This window comes from Zalophus californianus, chromosome 5, assembly GCF_009762305.2.
Source record: "Zalophus californianus isolate mZalCal1 chromosome 5, mZalCal1.pri.v2, whole genome shotgun sequence".
Lineage (NCBI taxonomy): Eukaryota > Metazoa > Chordata > Mammalia > Carnivora > Otariidae > Zalophus > Zalophus californianus.
Window position 1 is genome coordinate 84,907,348 of NC_045599.1, and position 19,485 is coordinate 84,926,832.

Here is a 19,485-nt window from a genome sequence, read left to right on the forward strand (position 1 = left end):
CCTGGTTGACCCATTCATTCTTCAGTAGGATGCTTTAGCCACCATGTATTTGAGTTCTTTCCGACTTTCCTCTTGTGATTGAGTTCTAGTTTCAAAGCACTGTGGTCTGAAAATATGCAAGGAATAATCCCAGTCTTTTGGTATCGGTTGAGACCTGACTTGTGACCTAGGATGTGATCAATTCTGGAGAATGTTCCATGGGCACTAGAGAAGAATGTGTATTCCGTTGCTTTGGGATGGAATGTTCTGAATATGTCTGTGAAGTCCATTTGGTCCAGTGTTTCATTTAAAGTCTTTATTTCCTTGTTGATCTTTTGCTTAGATGATCTGTCCATTTCAGTCAGGGGGGTGTTAAAGTCCCCCACTGTTATTGTATTGTTGTCAATGTGTTTCTTTTCTTGTGTTATTAATTGCCTTATAAAAGTGGCTGCTCCCATGTTAGGGGCATAGATATTTACAATTGTTAGATCTTCTTGTTGGATAGACCCTTTAAGTAAGATGTAGTGTCCTTCTTCATCTCTTACTACAGTCTTTGTTTTAAAATCTAATTTTTCTGATATAAGAATTGCCACCCCAGCTTTCTTTTGGTGTCCGTTAGCATGGTAAATGGTTTTCCACCCCCTCACTTTCAATCTGGGGGTGTCTTTGGGTCTAAAATGAGTCTCTTGCAGACAGCATATCGATGGGTCTTGTTTTTTAATCCAATCTAATAGCCTGTGTCTTTTCATTGGGGCATTTAGCCCATTTACATTCAGGGTAACTATTGAAAGATATGAATTTAGTGCCATTGTATTGCCTGTAAGGTGACTGTGACTGTATATTGTCTGGGTTCCTTTCTGATCTATGCTGCTTTTAGGCTCTCTCTTTGCTTAGAGGACCCCTTTCAGTATTTCTTTTAGGACTGGTTTTGTGTTTGCAAATTCCTTTAGTTTTTGTTTGTCCTGGAAGCTTTTTACCTCTCCTTGTATTTTCAATGACAGCCTTGCTGGATATAGTATTCTTGGCTGCATATTTTTCTCGTTTACTGCTCTAAAGATATGCCAGTCCTTTCTGGCCTGCCAGGTCTCTGTGAATAGCTCTGTTGCCAATCTAATGTTTCTACCATTGTAGGTTACATATCTCTTCTTCCGAGCTGCTTTCAGGATTTTCTCTTTGTCTCTGAGACTCGTAAGTTTTACTATTAGATGTCGGGGTGTTGACCTATTTTTATTGATTTTGAAAGGGATTTCTCTGCCTCCTGGATTTTGATGCCTGTTTCCTTCCCCACATTAGGGAAGTTCTCTGCTATAATTTGCTCCAATATTCCTTCTGCCCCTCTCTCTCTTTCTTCTTCTTCTGGAATCCCAATTATTCTAATGTTGTTTCGTCTTATCGTATCGTTTATCTCTCGAATTCTGCCCTCGTGATCCTGTAGTTGTTTCTCTCTCTTTTTCTCAGCCTCTTTATTTTCTATCATTTGGTCTTCTATATCGCTGATTCTCTCTTCTGCCTCATTTATCCTAGCAGTTAGTGCCCCCATTTTTTATTGCACCTCATTAATAGCCTTTTTGATTTCGACCTGGTTAGATTTTAGTTCTTTTATTTCTCCAGAAAGCGTTTCTCTAATAACTTCCACGCTTTTTTCAAGCCCAGCTAGTATCTTTAAAGTCATGATTCTGAACTCTAGGTCCGACATCCTACTAATATCAGTATTGAGTAGGTCCCTGGCAGACGGTACTACCTCTTGTTCTTTTTCCTGAGGTGATTTTTTTCATCTTGTCATTTTGTCCAGAGGAGAACAGATAAATGAGAGAACAAAATGCTAACAGGTTAACAACGTCCCCAGCAAATATACTCTATACAAATCAGAAAAGACCTGAAACCAGGGTAAAAGAAAGGGAAAGAAAGAAAAAAGAAAGAGAAAAGAAAAAGAAAAAAAGATAAAAACAAAAACAGAACAAAACAAAAAAAAAAACAATATGATCAAAGATGATCAGGCTAGTGCATAGATCAGTGCCACACACTAGATTTTGGGTGTATTTTGGTCTGTTAGAAGAAAGTGCCTCCTAAAATTTTAAAGGAAGAAAGACTTATATATGTACAAAATAAGGGTTGATACAATGAAGGGATGGAAGATGACTGTAAAGATGAAACTTATAAAAGGTTTTATAAACGGAATTGATAAGAAGTTGTTTGAAAGAAGAAAGAAGATTTAAGAAAAAGAAAAAAGAAAAGAAAAAAAAATGGGAGAGAGTGTGATCAGGCAGGAGACTAGAACAAAGTCATACACTAGTGATTTAGGGTATATTTTGATCTGTTAGAAGAAACTGTATATCTAAATTTTAAAGAGATAAGAACTTATATATATATGCCAAAAATAAGGGTAACTAGTATGAAGGGATAAAATATGACTCTAAAAATGAAAAATAAAAAATGTTTTTTTAAAAAAGGGATTGATAAGATGTTGGTTGAAAAAGGGGAAAAAAATAAAAAATCCCACAAAAAAACAGTTAAAAAAATTAAGTTTGAAATACTAATGAATCATGGTAAAAAAGCCATGAATTCTATGTGCAGTATTCCCCTAGCGCTGGAGTTCTCCCGTTCTCCTTGATCGGTAAACTTGGTCTTGGCTGGCTGGCTGTTCGTGCTGATCTTCTGGGGGAGGGGCCTGTTTGCCGTCGTTCCCAAATGTCTTTGCCGGAGGCGGAATTGCCCCGCCCTTGTCGGTCCGGGTCAAGCAAGCTGCTGGGGTTTGCTCTCAGGAAATTTTGTTCCCTGCAAGCTCTCGGTAGAGCTTTGGAGGACCAGGGTGAAAATGGTGGCCTCCCACTCTCTGCCCGGAGGAGCTGAGAACTCGGGCCCCACTCCTCAGTGCGCCCCCAGAGAAAAGCAGTCAATCACTCCCGTCTCCCCGGTCTCCGGCCGCACTCCGTGCTCACCTGGCCTGTGACGGAGCGTTTCTATTTCTGGTACCCGACCCCGTGTGGAGTCTCCAAACCCAGCAGATCCCTGCGGTGCACTCCTGCGCCGCTCCTCCCGGAGGAGGAAGGCGAGTCTCCCCGGATCTGCTGCTTGTTGGGTCCCTGCTGGAGGCGCAGTGGCCCGACTGGGCTGCAGATCACAGTTTATGGCAACCCCCAGCTGAGAGCCCATGCCTCGGCTCGGTCTCTGCAGCCGGCTTCCCTGCTCTGATACCTGGGAGCTCTGCTGCACTCAGGCACCCCCGGTCTTTCTGTGACCCCGAGGGTCCTGAGTCCACACTGTCCCGCAAGGTTTCCACCTCCCGCTTAGCCACTGGAGCGACGTCCCTCAGCGGAGTCGACTCCTACAATTTCCAATTCTGTGCTCCGCGGCTCTATCACTTGCCAGAAGCGGCCCACGGAGGCCCCCTCCAGCGCCCTTTATCCTCCCGAATATCGCCTCAGATCCACTTCTTCGCTTGTCCTACCTTCTACTAAGTGGTCGCTTCTCTGTTCAGAGAGTTGTTGCTACTCTCTTCTTTGATCTGTTGAGTTCGTAGGTGTTCAGAATGGTTTGATCCCTATTCAGCTGAATTCCTGAGACCAGACGAAATCCAGGTCTCCTACTCCTCCGCCGTCTTGCCTAGTATTTTCTTTTATCTTTAACTGTTATTGTTTTATATTTTCTCACACTACCAAGTAATGATTAACAAAGTAACTCATCTTGTGCTATATTATTTTACTTTTTTTAAAAACGTTTTTTTATTTAAGTAATCTCCACACCTCTGTGGGGCCTGAACTCACGACCCTGAGATCCAAGCGTCACATGCTCTTCTGACTGAGCCAGCCAGGTGCCCCTATATTATTTTACTTTGGACATTATTTTGCCTCCTAGTGTGATGAATGTTTCCTGTTATGCATGAGAGCTGCGATTTAATTTCATGGAAGCATCTGTACTAAATTTGGAGTGATACATTCAATGCTGGTGTTTCATATTTTAGTAGGCTCTATATTTGGAAGTGCTATTGTAGTGTTACGTCACAGTGTGTGTGTATTTTGAACAAATTGTGGATGCAATTTGAAATGGAACATAAATCATTTTGGTTTTGATTAGTTCTAATATTTAAATTTTCACGAGGCAATTCAGGTTTGAAGACAAAGAGAATATTGTTATCTTTTCTACGTTTCACATATATCTTTATTTTTATGCTCTATTTTTTTTGATGCACATGCCCACACAAGATGTTTGTTCATATTATAGAAATATCATTGTACTCTATAAATTATTTTGCAGTTTGACATTTTAGCCTCATTATATGCCTTGGCCTTTCTCTATATATGTCACATGAAGTTATCTTAATTTTTAACGGCTGCATTTCATTATAATTAATTTCTTTGATTTCTTATTGATGGACTCTTTTTGCTATTAAACCTGTGATAAATGTCCTTGTAAATATAATCTGTATACTTGTACAAATCTTATGTGTGAGATAAGTTCCAAGAAGTAAAATTTCTGGGTATAAAGTTTGCCCACTTGATATTTCAATAATTCACCTTTCCATTAACAGTGTGTTAGAGAATCTGTTTCCCCAAACTCTTACCTATAGAATGTATTGTTTTATTTAATTTTGTCAACCTGATACATGAAAAATAATAATTCCAATGGCTTAATTTGTGTTTTTTTATTATTAAAATGGGTGAGCATCTTTCTTTAAAATATTTTTACTCAGATTCTCTCAGTTAGAGGCATTTTGGAAACAATGTTAAATAACATTGTTGACATTAAGTGGCCTTATTTGTCTTTGGCTCTTACGGGAATACTTCTATATATGACTATTAGGTATGCATTTTTGAAATGTCTCAAAACTGGCTATGAGATATTTTTCTTTCAGTGGACTGTTTTGTCCTATTAATATTTTGTTTTAAGATTTTGCATTCGCATTTATAAGAGAATTTATTTTTGTAGTATCTTTGCCACTTTTTGATGTCTGTGTCATGGTGATTTTAGGAACTTTTTTCATTGTCATTTCTTAGAAACATTTTAGGTAGTATCAAAGGTACTTAATTCATAAATGTTTGGAATTCATTAGCAAAACATTTTGAGCTTTGTATCTTATTAGAGATATTTTGATAATTGGTTCATGATAATCATGTAGTTCATGATTATTGGTCTCTTTGAATTTGCTGTCTGGTAATGTGAGGATTCAGTTAGGGAAATAGAACCTACACCAGGTAGGTTGCTTTATTTCTTTTCCTCATTTCTTTGTTTCAATAGAGAGAATTTGATTTAGAGAAATATGTTTAAAAGTTTTGGGGTAGGGAGGATGGGCAAAATATGTGAAGGAAATTAAGAGGTACAGACTTCTAGTTATAAAATATGTAAGTCATGGGATTTAAAATACAGCATAGGGAATATAGTCAATAATGTAATTGATAACCTTGTATGGTGACAGATGGAAACTACACTTGTGGGAGCATGTCTTACTATATTATATATCTGTGTTATATATCTGAAACTAATATGTCAACTGTCAATTAAACATAACAAATATTTAAAAAATAAACTAACGAAAGACAGATTAATAGGAGAAAAACATTTTTTTCTCAAAAATTTTATAATTTTGTCTTAATCTCTGGTGTTTCTCATTTCCTAGACTTAATTTCAGATTCTTTATTTTCTTTTTTCCCATTATTGTCAGCTCTCCCTTTTAATGTTATTAACATTATTTTTCTCTGATTGTTTTTATTTTTGACTAATAAATACTTTTTATTTTTTTCTTTTCAGTTTCCTCTTTGTAGTTTCCTTAGATTTTACATTGTTCTCCCTTTCCCAACTTCTAAAACTGAATGTTTAATAAATTTATTTTTATTTTTTCTTACTTAGAAATGGAAGTGTAAAGACTGTGAATCTTGTAGCAAATTGAGCTCTGTATCATAGATTTTAATAGTATATTGCTTACTGTTATTTTCTAGGTCTTATATTAGTTTTAAAAAAAACTACTCTTTAGCCTGTGCTGTTTTTAGGGATGATTTAACTTTTTTCTTAAAAAATTCTGTTGATTATTTTTTCCTTAATTTTTTCCATGTAAGAGGCAAGCTAGACAGTATAGTTAGTATGAACTATTTTCTGATTTTGAAGAAATTTATAAAATTTTTTGTAGCCCAGTATTATCTAATTTTTAAAAATATTCCATAGATTCTTTAAAAATAGGTATTTTTTATACTTATAGTATATAATTTTTTATATATGACAACAAATCAAACATATTCATTATTAAATTACTTGATCAGATATTCTCTATTACTTATTTTTTACATTTATCTGCCACAGGTAGAGATGATTTAATTTTCCCAACTACTTTTGATTTCTCATTCATTTTCCACTGTTTTGCTTTGTGTGTTTTGATGTACTTTTTTCTGGAATGAAAAGATTCATGATAGTTATATACTCATTGTAATGATATTCTTTTACATCATAATGTGCCCTTATTTGTTTTGTATTTTGTGTCTAGAATTCAATTTTAAATCATTTGAACATAATGACTACTGAATCTTATTGTTCACATTTTTCTGGGGGATTTTTACTTGTCTTTTTTTTTTTTTTTTTTTTAAAGATTTTATTTATTTGACCGAGAGAGACACAGTGAGAGAGGGAACACAAGCAGGGGGAGTGGGAGAGGGAGAAGCAGGCTCCCCGCTGAGCAGGGAGCCCGATGCGGGGCTCGATCCCAGGACCCTGGGATCATGACCTGAGCCGAAGGCAGACGCTTAATGACTGAGCCACCCAGGCGCCCCTTTTACTTGTCTTTTTGTTGTATGTTATTTTATTTTACTGATGTTACTTATTTATTGCCTATAGTGAAATTTCCCACCTCTGATTTGATAATGTTTTCCTTTTCATAGATGTTTAACGGATAATGTTTAACAGATGTGTTTAGTATAATTTTTATTCTGCAACTTATTTTTAATTGTTAGTAATTTTTTTCTTTTATTTTTCTTTTTTTTAATGGACAGTTTCCTCAAAAATTACTTTTGATAATTTAGAAGGTCTGTATTATACGTTTTTTTTCTAAACATTCACTTCCTGTTTAAGTTTTGAAACTTAAGTCTATATTTCTTTGTTTACAAACTTTAGAAATAAAGCTGACTATTGACTTTTCTATTTGAAAAGTTGGGAAATGGACACAATTACACTTTTCTTACCAAATTCTCATTCCTGATTTTTGTTAGTTTCCTTTAGGATTTTTGTCTAGTTTTTTTATAATTACATTATTGCATTCACATTTTGTAGCTCATGTCTTAATAGTTATGATATTTATATTGTTTTATAAACTTAACCACAGTGGTTTTGTTTTCATATTGTATTATTGTTTTTTCCCTATGATTAATTTTTTCTAAAGTTAAATTTAGATATTTTTATTTTTTAATAATTCTTATCTGGCTTTTAGCATCAGTGACTGACTACTGGTAATATCCCCTTATGAGGAATATTATTAACAGAATTATTACCATTAAGCGGAATTCTGTATAATAAAGCAATTCAAATGCCTGCCAATGGCCTACAGTATTTTGTTTATTAGGTTACAAAGAATTATCTTCCACAAATTATCCTGATCAACAGACAATTTATCTGTGCCCTGACCATTCCTGTGCCATAACCAAAGAGCCATATCTGCAAAGTGCTATACTAGTTTTATTGCAAATGTTGAAGTACATTTTTACTTTTGTGTTTCTTTATCAAGCAGCTGTTAACATTTTACTCTTCTCTCTTTATAACAAATATTCTAGCCACCCATCTAATTCAAGTTATATACCACCCAAACATTTTCTTGCCCACTCATACATTTCTTCTAGGCAGTATTTCATATTGCATTATGTCTGCTCTAATCCCTCTGTTGTTTTATCAGTTGAAGATAGGCCTGTTAATTTTTCCTTCCCTGTCATAATTGGCAATGCTACCATGCTATCTAATTCCAGTTTCAAACAATTAAAAATCTTTTAGTGGCATATATTTAATTCATGGTTTTATTTTGCATTTATGCCTCCCTCCGTTCCTTCCTTTCTTCTTTCAAAGAATATTTAGTAGCTGCTGTTTAAGGCATCACAGTAAATACCTAAATTAGTGAGAAAAGAGACATGACACTGCCCTCATGGAGCTTCCATTCTAGTTGGGGCGACAGGAAAAAACCCCAACAAGTATACATACAGATTAATAGTTGTTTTAAGAGCTGAGAGAGAATAGCTAGGATTAGATCCACATGAGATTTTGCTGCTTCCTAAAGGAAGAGATGGATCTTGCCATGTGAAGGAGAAGATGAGCTTTCAGGAAGAGTGAATATTCAGGAAACTGAAAGAACAAGAGTGGTTCTGGAATTTATTTAGCTGGGTAGAGAATGGCAAAACATGAAGCTGGAAGGATAGATAGAGGATAGATGATCTGAGACAAATAGGTCTTAGAAAGAAATTTGGATTTTTCTTCAAATGAAAAGGAAAGGCAGTGTAGGGTTTCATGCAAGAGAATTGTACTTTCTTTTGCTACTTTAAGGGCAGTGGGTTGGAGAAGAGCATGAATAGAAGAGAGGACACCAATTTGCAGGTGTTCTAATAGTCTAAACCAGAGATAGTCATAACCTCCAAAAGGATTGGCAGTGGAGATGGAAAGAAGTGGGTGGATTTGTGGTAGACTTTGGATAGAGAATCAGAAAGACTTCCTGATGGATTGTTGGGGAAGGGTGACAGTTTCAAAGGAACAGAGACCTTTTTAGGAAGAGAGGGAATATTTATTAGTGGTATTAGGATGTTGGGAGTGGGATAAAGCCGGGTTTTTGTAAAAGCTAGAAGATAAATGGAAAGTCCTGATAAGAAGTATAAGGAGTTTTCTAATAATAGAGCAGGAGTTTTTGAGGGTACGGGATTCTCTAGAGAGTATCCTGGGTCAGATTAGGAAATACTGAGGGCATTATAGGATTGATAATTGGGGTCAGGATATATACCTTGGAAGGGTTGGACTTCCCACAGTGACTACAGTAAACAGGGCTCTTAGGCAGGATGAGATGTGCCTTTCTGGAAGGAGGAAGGCAAGCCGACTTAGTTGTGTCATCTTTAATGTTGGCTTCCAAGAAGGCTTCTCTCCTGGGCTGCAAAGACTCTTACATAGAATTTCAAAAATTTTTTGCTACAAAGAATTTAGAATATTTATTTTTTGAAGATAGGTAATGAAACACTGGTTCCTCTCATTTTTTTTTTTTTTCTTTTTTTGGTAGCCTTAACATTCTGTACATGCTATAGAATGTTTTCCCAATGTTGTGTTTTTTAGAGGGATATATAAATATATATATAAAATGAAAAAGACAAAGCTATAAGAGTTATTAGGACATTTAGTTTGTTTTTAATCCATATTGTATAGTTTTGTTTTTCACTGTTTTCATCTTGGTTAAATTTTATATTTTAATTAATTCATTTTTAGAAGATTTTATTTATTTATTTGAGAGAGAGAATGAGTGGGGTGGGGGTGGTACAGGGGGATGGAGAAGCAGGCTCCCAGCCGAGCAGGGAGCCTGATGTGGGGGCTCTATCCCAGGACCTGGGGATCATGACCTGAACCTAAGGCAGATGCTTAATGACTGAGCCACCCAGGTACCCCTAAATTTTATATTTTAATGGAAGAGATACATCAGTTTTAAATTGCTTTGTGGTATCTAGAGCATATTAGTAGTTAGATTTTTGAATTTGAAAGTAAATATGATGAATTCATAGGCCACATTTTATTCAGTGTTCATAATAGCTTTTCATAGCTACAAATGGCCTTTCTCCCTAAACAAATGTCTTCGAAGGTTAACTTTCAAAAAAATGTATGTTAGTGTATCAAAAACCAGATTATCCAGTTAGACCCTGGTGAGTTCTGACTATGACTAAGAATTTGCTTCTTTTATGCTGTTATTTTGGTTTAGGTGCTTATTCAGTTTTAATTTAGGATTATATTGGAACATTAACAATGAAGAATAATTCTGTTCATTCATAGATCAAAAGTAATAGCATAAAAAATTACTCCAATCTTCAGTAAATATCTGAAATCATACCTTGTCTATTTTTTAATCTTTAACGTGGATCTTACCTGACCATGATAAATCTCCAACAATTGTTTCTGAATAGAATTTTGAAGACCTATAGTGAAGGGTATTCCTCAGTTACTTTTTTTAGTATCTAGAAACTAGAATGTCTAATAACAAATGACTTGTTTTTCTAGCAGTATCCATATGCCCACTTGTCCCAAACCCACCATTACATGTTTCTGCTTTAAAGAAATGTGCTGGAAAAACCATTGAGAGCTAATGGTATTTACTAAGAAATGAGAATAGACAGGAATCCAGAGATTACCAGTATTTAAGACATAAGCAGCAAAGAGAAGCAGGTACAAAGATTGAGAAGGATTTTTAGGAAGAGGAGAAGACAAGTTGGTATGTTGGCATATGAGAAGCCATGCAAACCAAAAAAGAAGAGTTTCAGGAAGAAGTGAGTCAGCAGGATCAGATCAAATGCTAAGAATAAAGATGGTTAAATTTCTGTAGCATTTTGAACATTAGGAAATGGTGACCTTACTGAGATAGTAGCATGGTATAGGCAGAAGCATTATATCAATGTATTGACAAACAGACAAGAAGTGGTAAAATGATGACTGCAAATGTGGACTCTCAAAGAGCTTAATCCCTTTCATAGAATACTGCATAATCTCTGATTACTAATTTTTAAAGTATTTGTACTTGAAGACATTAAATATGAACCATTCATAGCTCATTGTACAATTGCCAGAAACTTGGCATGTTTATATTAATGTCGTAATTTGTATAAAACTAAATACTTAATGTTCCTGAATACTTAAAGCACAGTAAAATGGAAACCTTTAATACACATGCTAATTTTATTTCTTTATTTTTTAAAAAGTCTTGGCTACTTATGATTCAGCAGACGGAACAGCTTAGTAGAATAATGAAGACACATGCAGAGGACCTAAATTCTGGACCCTTACACAGGCTCACGATGATGATCAAAGACAAGCAGCAGGTGAAGAAAAGTTTTATAGGTGTTCATCAGCAGATAGAAGCAGAGATGATCAAGGTCAGTCTTTCTACTCTGGAATTTTGTTAATGTGATTTTTAAATTCACTGAAATATTTTATCTTGTTTGACTTTAAAAATTGTTCATCATTTTATGATGAGAAATAGGTTTTGGTGTCTCTAATAAGTAATATTTTATTATTGAATATAAAACACAATTGATTATAAGATGTACTGTTACTTTATGTACTCCTCTGAAAGAAAAAGAATGCTGCCAATTAAACTATGATACAGTGCTTTCTTATCACTTAGAATTTTTATTTTTTACTTATTGAAATAGCTCTTTTAGATTTTATTATTTTTATTTTTACTATGCATATGAAAAAATATAGACAAAGTAAATTAAGATATTTTTAAATTTTCTTTACAGTGAGAGTTTGTCCCTTCCGGATAACTTTTTGTAATGAAAAACAGTGTTTTTCATTACAAAAATTTTGAATATACAAAAGAAGAGAGAATAATAAAACAAACTCCTATTGACTGATCCACCCACATAGTCAAGTTTTTTTTTTTTTTAAATCTATACTCACCTACCTTTTCTAATACACTGGATCATTTTAAAGAAAATTCCAGGTATCATTTTATCCATAAATATTTTAGCATATTTAGAAATAAATACTCTTTTGAAAAAACTTAACCATATTATCATTAACCCACCTAAAAATAACAGTAATTCCTTAGGGTTATTAAATATCCTGATTGTGCTCAAATGGTTGTCATTTAAATGTTTTTTACAGTTGGTTCATTTGAATCATGACCCAAATGTGGCTCACACATTACATTTGAATAATTTTCTTTTAACCTGTAGGTACCTCCCCCCAACCTTTTTAAAATGCCATTTATTTGTGGAAGAAACTGGGTAATTTACTCTATGGAATTGAATTTGTTTAATTTTTGATTTTATTGTTATCATCTTTTGATGTGATTTCACATACTCCTTTATCCTTAATTTTCCTGTAAACTGCTTGATAAAATTCTGGCTATTTTTGGGGGGGGCAAGAATATATCATAGATACTGGTATAGACTTCCTGTTTTTTTCATATTTGAGCTATCTAATGTCTTCTTGTTTATCTTTTGTGCTGTTAAACTTGACTAATAGGTTCTAGTGCTGCCAGACTGATCAACCTATTGATAAAGTTTCCCTTCAGCCATTCACCAGTAGAAACAACTGATGTTTGCTGCTTAGATCCATTATTTTAGTAGGGGTTATAAAATGGCAGCATTTTACTTCTATCATTCCTAATGTGATTGTTAACTGTAATTTTTCAATAAAAAGTTTTCTTACATCAACTATTTGGCTACCCTGAGGTATAGTTCATAAACAACAAACAGGATAAATGCTTGCTTTTTACAATTAATTAACCAGTTTGGAGAACAATGAATTGGTTCTTTAGCAACTTCAAAAGTTAAGAATTCCAGTTTCCAGTCTGGCATGTAAGAAGTTTGGACGTTGTCACACCATCCTAATAAAGAGTTAAAATTTGAACACATTGAAAAATCAACAGCTCTTCTTAGATCCTTAAGAGAAGTGAGGTGACAGAGCCATTGGCTCCCCCTAAAATTGGAGAGACAGACAAGTAAATACAGAGAATCACAATTTACCAGAGCAAAAACCTCTTTGGGAAGCAGTGCTGTGTATAGGAACACCTGAACTGTAACTGACAAGTTCTGGATGCTCAGTGTGGACAATTTTGACTGTTAAAAACTCCAGGAGGAGTCACTTATTGAGAGGCCTCTGCACTTCAGTGAGTTTTACATCCCAGACCTCTACCAGGTTCTCACAGTGAATATTGGAAAAAAATTTCATGCTCCAGCAGGGGGAGGGGAAAAGGAACCATTTTGATATATGTCAAAGCATTCTGTCCTTAATAAAGTCTGCTCTCAGGAGAAACTGTTTACCCTTAACCTAAGTAATCTGGGGGGAGGAAAATTCATAACTCCTGCTCACTCTGAGTGGGGAGTGGGCTACTCAGCTGGATAGCACATGTGAAGTTCATAGCCAGAGGCACAGACTTAATAAAAGATTGAGACCTAAACATAGGGTATAAAATGCTTCCCCTTTTCTGACAGCTTCTCACCATATTAGTAGAGGCCTATTTAATCAGTTTCTTTTACCTGGTACATCCTGCCTAGCAATCAAGAAAAAATAACAAGGGATAGCAAAAGGCAAAAATACACAATTGGAAGAGACAGAACAAGCATCAGACCCAGACACAGTAAGAATGTTGGAATTATCAGACCAGGAATTTATAACAACTATGTATAATATGCTAAGGGCTCCAATGGGTAAAGTAAAAAGCATGAAAGAACAGATGGGTAATGTAAGCATAAAGATGGAAATCCTAAGAAAGAAACAAAAGGCATTCTAGCATTCTAGAGAGCAAAAATACTGTAACAGAAGTGAAGAATGACTTTGATGGGCTTAATAAGAGAATGGGCACAATTAAGGAAAGAATCTCTGAAAATGATACTATATCAGTAGAAATCTACAAAACTGAAAAGCAGAGAATAAGGACTGAAAAAAAAATGGAACAGAATTAACCAAGAACCGTGGGGTAATTACAAAAGGTGTAACATATGTATAATGGGAATACCTGAAGGAGAAGAAAGAGAGAAAGGAACAGAAGAGATATTTGAAATGATAATGACTGTGAATTTCCCTAAATTAATGTCAGACACCAAACAGCAGATCCAGGAAGTTCAGAGAACATCAAGCAGAATAAATGACCAAAAAACTACCTTTAGGCATATCAATTTCACACTAAAATAATCAAAAATAAAGAAAAAATCCTGAAAGAAGCCTGAGTAAAAAAGCACCTTACCTATAGAAGAACAAATATAAGAATTACATCTGACTTCTCCTCGGAATTAAGTAGGCAAGAAGGTAGTCAAATGAAATATTTAAGTGTTAAGAGAAAAAAACCCACAATCCTAGAATTCTATACCTTGTGAAATTATCCTTCAAAAGTGAAATAAAGACTTTCTTAGACAAATGAAAATTGAGGAAACCTGTAGCCAGTGGATTGAGAAGGAAAATGATATAGGTCAGAAACTCAGATCTATGTAAAGAAAGAAAGAGCATTAGGGAGGGGCGCCTGGGTGGCTCAGTTGGTTAAGTGGCTGCCTTTGGCTCAGGTCATGATCCCAGGGTCCTGGGATCGAGCTCTACATAGGGCTTCCTGCTCAGTGGGGAGGCTGCTTCTCCCTCTCCCTCTGCCTGCTGCTCCCCCTTCTCGTGCTTTCTCTCTCTCTGACAAGTAAATAAATAAAATCTTAAAAAAATAAAAGACCATTAGGGAAAGAATGTGAAGATAAAATAAAAACTTATTTTTCTCATTCTTGATCTAACGGGTAACAGTTTATTGAAAATAGTAATAGCAACAATAAAATTCAGTTATGTACAATCATGTATCTTGGGTGTGTATGTGTGTATACATACATATATAAGTTTATATATGCTTATATATAAGTGAAATGAATGACAGCAATGATATACGGGATAGAAAAGAGGTATTACGATTATATTGTTATTGTAAGGTATTCATTCTACCTGTGAAGTGGTATAGTGTTCTTTGAAAATAGGCTTGCATTAGTTATAGATACATATTGCGAACTCCAGGGCACCTACTAAAAAAAAGTTAAAAAAGAAATATAACTGATATATAAGAAATGAGAGAGAATGGAATTGTATAAAATATCAAAACCATAGAAAAATAATGGAAGACAAAAATGGGAATAAATAACAAAGGTAACAAATAGGAAGCTAACAAATATGATTGCCATTAACCCAGGTATTTAGATAAGTTCTTTGAAAGTTAGTGGTCTAAATGAGTCAATTAAAGGACAGAGATTGTCAGAGTGGATTTACAAACAAGACCCAACTATATGTTGTCTACAAGAAACCCATTTTAAATATTAAGACACATACAGATTGATAGTAAATGGATGGAGAAAGATATGTTATGCTAACCCTAATCAAAGGAAAGTAGGATTGGCTATATTAGTTTCAAACAGAGCAGTCTTCAAAGCAAGGAAACTTATTGGGGATAAAGAAGGGAATTACATAATGATAAAGGGGTTAGTTCTCCAAGAAGACATAACAATCCCTAACTTGTATATGCCCAACAACATAAGTTCAAAATACTGAAGGAGCTGTAAAAACTGATAAAATTGCAAGAAGAAATGGATGAATACTCCATTACAGTTGGAGACTTAACACCCCCCCCCATCAGAAATGAACAAACCCAGCAGGCAGAAAATCAGTAAGGACATAGGTGAGCTTAATAGTACCATTAATCAATTAGATGCAGTGAACATTTACAGACTGTTCCATTGAATAACAGCAGAATCATATTCTTCTAAAGCTTACATGGAAGATTCAACAGATAGACCACATTCTAGACCATAAATCATACCTTAATAAATTCAGAAGAATAGAAATCTTCCAGTGTCTGCTCTGAGACCACAATGGAATTAAAATAGAAATTAGTAATTGAAAGATAGCTGGATTATAGTGTACTTCTGTTTTCAACTTTTTGAGAAAACTCCATACTGTTTTCCAGAGTAGCAGCAGCAATTTGCATTCTATCCAACAGTGTAAGAGGGTTCCTCTTTCTCTGCATCCTCGCCAGCATCTGTTGTTTCCTGTGTTACTTTTAGTGATTGTGACTGGTGGAGGTGATACCTCATTGTAGTTTTGGTTTTCATTTCCCTGATGATGAGTGATGTTGAGCATCTTTTCATATGTCTGTTGGCCATCTAAATGTCTTCTTTGGAAAAGATTAAACAAAATACTTCTAAATGGCACATGGATCAAAGAAGAAATCTCAAGAGAAATTAAAAAATATTTTGAACTAAATGAAAATGAAAATAAAACCCATCAAAATTTGTAGGTTGCAAAAGCAGTGCTTAGATGAAAATTTATAGCATGAATGTATGTTAGGAAAGAAAAAAGATCTAAAATCAATCCTCTAAACTTCTACCTTAGGGCATTAGAAAAAAAAGAAAGAGCAAATTGAATCCAAAGTAAGCAGAAGAAAACAAATGATACAAACTAGAGTGGAAATTAGTTAAAGTGAAAACATAAAACCAATAGGAAAATCAACAAAATCAAAAGCTGGTTCTTTGAAAATATCAGTAAAATCATTAAGTTTGTAGCCAGGTTAACTAATAAAAACAATGTGGGCACAAATTACTAATATCAGGAGTGAAAGAGGGGACATCAACTACATAGTCCATATTAAAAGGGTAATGAAGGAATACTGTGAACAACTCTATGCCCACAAATTTGATTTCATACAAGAAATTTGGCAATTCTGTGGAAGACACAGTCTGCTTAAAACTCACACAAGAAGAGATAGACGATTTGAATAGGCATATATCTATTAAAGTTATTGAATCAATAACTAATAACCTTCCAAAACAGAAAGCACTAGGCTCAGATAGTGAATTTTATCAAATATTTAAGGAAGGAATCATACCAATTCTCTACAATCTCTTTCAGAAAAAGAAACTGAGGGGGTGCCTGGGTGGCTCAGTTGGTTAAGCGACTGCCTTCGACTCAGGTCATGATCCCGGAGTCCCGGAATTGAGTCCCACATCAGGCTCCCTGCTCAGTGAGAAGCCTGCTTCTCCCTCTGACCCTCCCCCCTCTCATGTACTCTCTCTCTCTCATTCTCGCTCTCTCAAATAAATAAATAAATCTTTAAAAAAAAAGAAACTGAGGGATACTTCCTAACTAATCCAAGAGACCACCATTACCAAACCAGACAAAGATATTAGAAGAAAAGAAAACTACAGTATCTCTCATGAGCATAGATGCAAAAATCTGCTGGTACAACATTTGAAAATCAGTTAATGCAGTCCATCACATGAACAGATTGAAAAAGAAAAATCCCATGAGCATGCAAATAGATGCAGAAAAATCACTTGACATGCAGAAAAATCACTTGACAAAATTTTACAAAATCAGTACACATTCATGATAAAAACTCTAAGTAAACTAGGAAAAGAGGAAACCTTCCTCAACTTGGTAAAGAATATCTACAGAAAACGTACAGCTAACATCATAAGTAATGGTAAGAAACTTGAAACTTTCCCAGTAAGATCAGAAGCAAGTCAAGGATGTTTCCTCTTACTGTTGCTTGTTAACATCATACTGGAAGCCTTAGCCAATGCAATAAGACAAGAAAAAGAAATATATACAGACTGGGAACAATGAAATAAATCTCTTTGTTTACAGATGACATGACTGTTTATGTAGAAAATCCAAGAAAATCAACAAAAAAACTGGGAATTAGTAAGTCATTATAGCAAGATTACAGGATATGATGTTACCATACAAAAGTCAGTGACTCCTATACATCAACAATAAACAAGTGGAATATGAAGTTAAAAGCACAATACCATTTTCATTAGCACCTCCAAAAATGAAATACTTAGGTAGAAATCTAACAACATATATACAAGATCTATAGGAGAACAACTGAATTCCAATGAGAGAATTCATAGAAGAAATAATTGGGAGACATATCCCATGATTGTTGATGAGAAGACTCAATATTATCAAGATGTCAGTTGTTCCCAGCTTGCTCTTTAGATTTAACACAATCCCAATCAAAGTCCCCAATAAGTTATTTTGTGGATATTGAAAAACTGATTCTAAAGTTTATATGAAGAGGCAAAAGCCCCAGACTTGTCAACAGAATATTGAATATGGTATATTATTTAATGCTCAAAGAAATGAGCTATCAAGCCACAAAAAGACCCAGAGGAAACTTACATGCATATTACTAAGTGAAAGAAGCCAATCTAAAAATTTACATACTACATGATTCTAACTATATGATATTCTGGATAATACAAACTATGGAGACAATAGAAAGATCAGTGGTTGCCAGGGGTTAAGGGAGTAATTTAAAATTTGTTCTTTTTTTTTTTTGACAGGTTACAAAGACAGAATTAGAGAAATTAAAATCCAGCTATAGACAGTTAATAAAAGAAATGAATTCTGCCAAAGAGAAATATAAAGAAGCTTTAGCTAAAGGTATGGAAAAGTTATGGAAAATTATTTTAGTGATTTTTATTCTCATCATTTGAAGGTTGTCTTTATGAGTAGCAGAATGATTCCACTTAGACCAATTCACATTTTAAAAATATCAAAATATGCCAAAATAGACTAATTGTCACACTATTTAATACGTCTTTTTATTTTTTTGTTCTTTTAAAATGATGTAAAATATTTTTGAGTAGTTCATACTAAATGGAATTACATTGCACTGGTAATAGAATGCAAAGAATGTTTAAAATTTTCTCTCCACCATCAGATTTACTTATTTAATACTGAATACTGAATAAGAAAAATAGGGTTGTGTTTGTTTAGACACCTTTTTTAGTCCTCTTTTTACCTGTGGTATTTAAAAGCCACTAAAAGACAAGGTTATTTTATAGCATTATTTTGCTTTCATAGCTTAATTTTCTGTGCCTATATTGTCCTAACATTTTCATAAATGGAAGTAAATAGAAAGAGAAACATTATTTATATTTTAAACAAGTGTTTATGGTTATGAGTTTTTAAATGTGAGTAAACAGTCTTCATATTTAAATTTTTTTAATTGTATAAGTTGGAGGTTTTAAAAAAAAATTCTTCCTGTCTAAATATAAGCTTTATTTAGCAGCTCCATCTTCTTTTTCTCAACATATTTTCTCTTGGTCTTCTACTTGTTGTGTATATATTCTTATTTTCCTGAGGTAAATGAAATAAATAGCTCTATATTTGAATATATCTTGTACAATGAAAATACTATGTTTTTGTTGTTAATCCCAGTAGACTAAAAGAGATCCTGATTTGGATGCATTTCTCCCTCCTTCCCTTTCTTACTTCTTTCCTTTGTCTCCCCCATCTTCCTCCTCTGGCTGCTCTCTGCTTGCTTCCTCCCTTTCCTTCTCTCTATCCTTCCCCTTTCTCTTGCTTTCTCTCTGCTCCCCATTTTCCTGCCAACACTTTGTTTCCCTCTGTTCCTGTCCCCACCCCTCACACATTTACCTCATGTTTCTGCTTTTTGCAGTGTTTCTACTACTTTTTTTAGGGAAGATGAAGCTGTGTTTAAAGTTTTCTTATTTCTGCTTTTTTTTCATGTACCTCAACCAGTATTTTGAGATCATGATCTCTTTATTAATATAAACATATCTTTTAAAATACTTTTGTAATTCAATTATCTTAAATTATTTAAGTGGTAAAACAAAAAAATGGCATTGTATAAAGATCATATATATATATATATATATATATATATATACATACACACATACTTTGGAGTCAGATAGTATTGGATGTGAGTTCCAACACTGTATGATTATTTCATAGATTTTCAAATTTCATATATCTAATTTTAATTCCTTTATTATTTTAAAGAGAGCTTTAGATAATCGA

The 19,485-nt window shown here is 34.3% G+C and overlaps 1 protein-coding gene across 7 annotated transcripts in view; it reads left to right on the forward strand.

The window, feature by feature from the left end:
- The window catches only part of FER (FER tyrosine kinase), a 449,342-nt gene that overhangs the window by 82,761 nt on the left and 347,096 nt on the right, over positions 1-19,485 (forward strand). For 6 of the 7 annotated variants that reach the window (XR_003522180.2, XM_027606296.2, XM_027606298.2 and 3 more), the window contains 2 exons: positions 10,881-11,054; positions 18,000-18,099. Coding sequence is in view for 5 of the 7 variants with exons in the window: in XM_027606296.2 (XP_027462097.2) it covers positions 10,881-11,054; positions 18,000-18,099 (274 nt within the window). In the remaining 2 variants the exon portion in view is untranslated. Of the gene's footprint in view, positions 1-10,880; positions 11,055-17,999; positions 18,100-19,485 lie in introns of those variants that run through there. The other variant, XM_027606300.2, reaches the window with a different exon arrangement.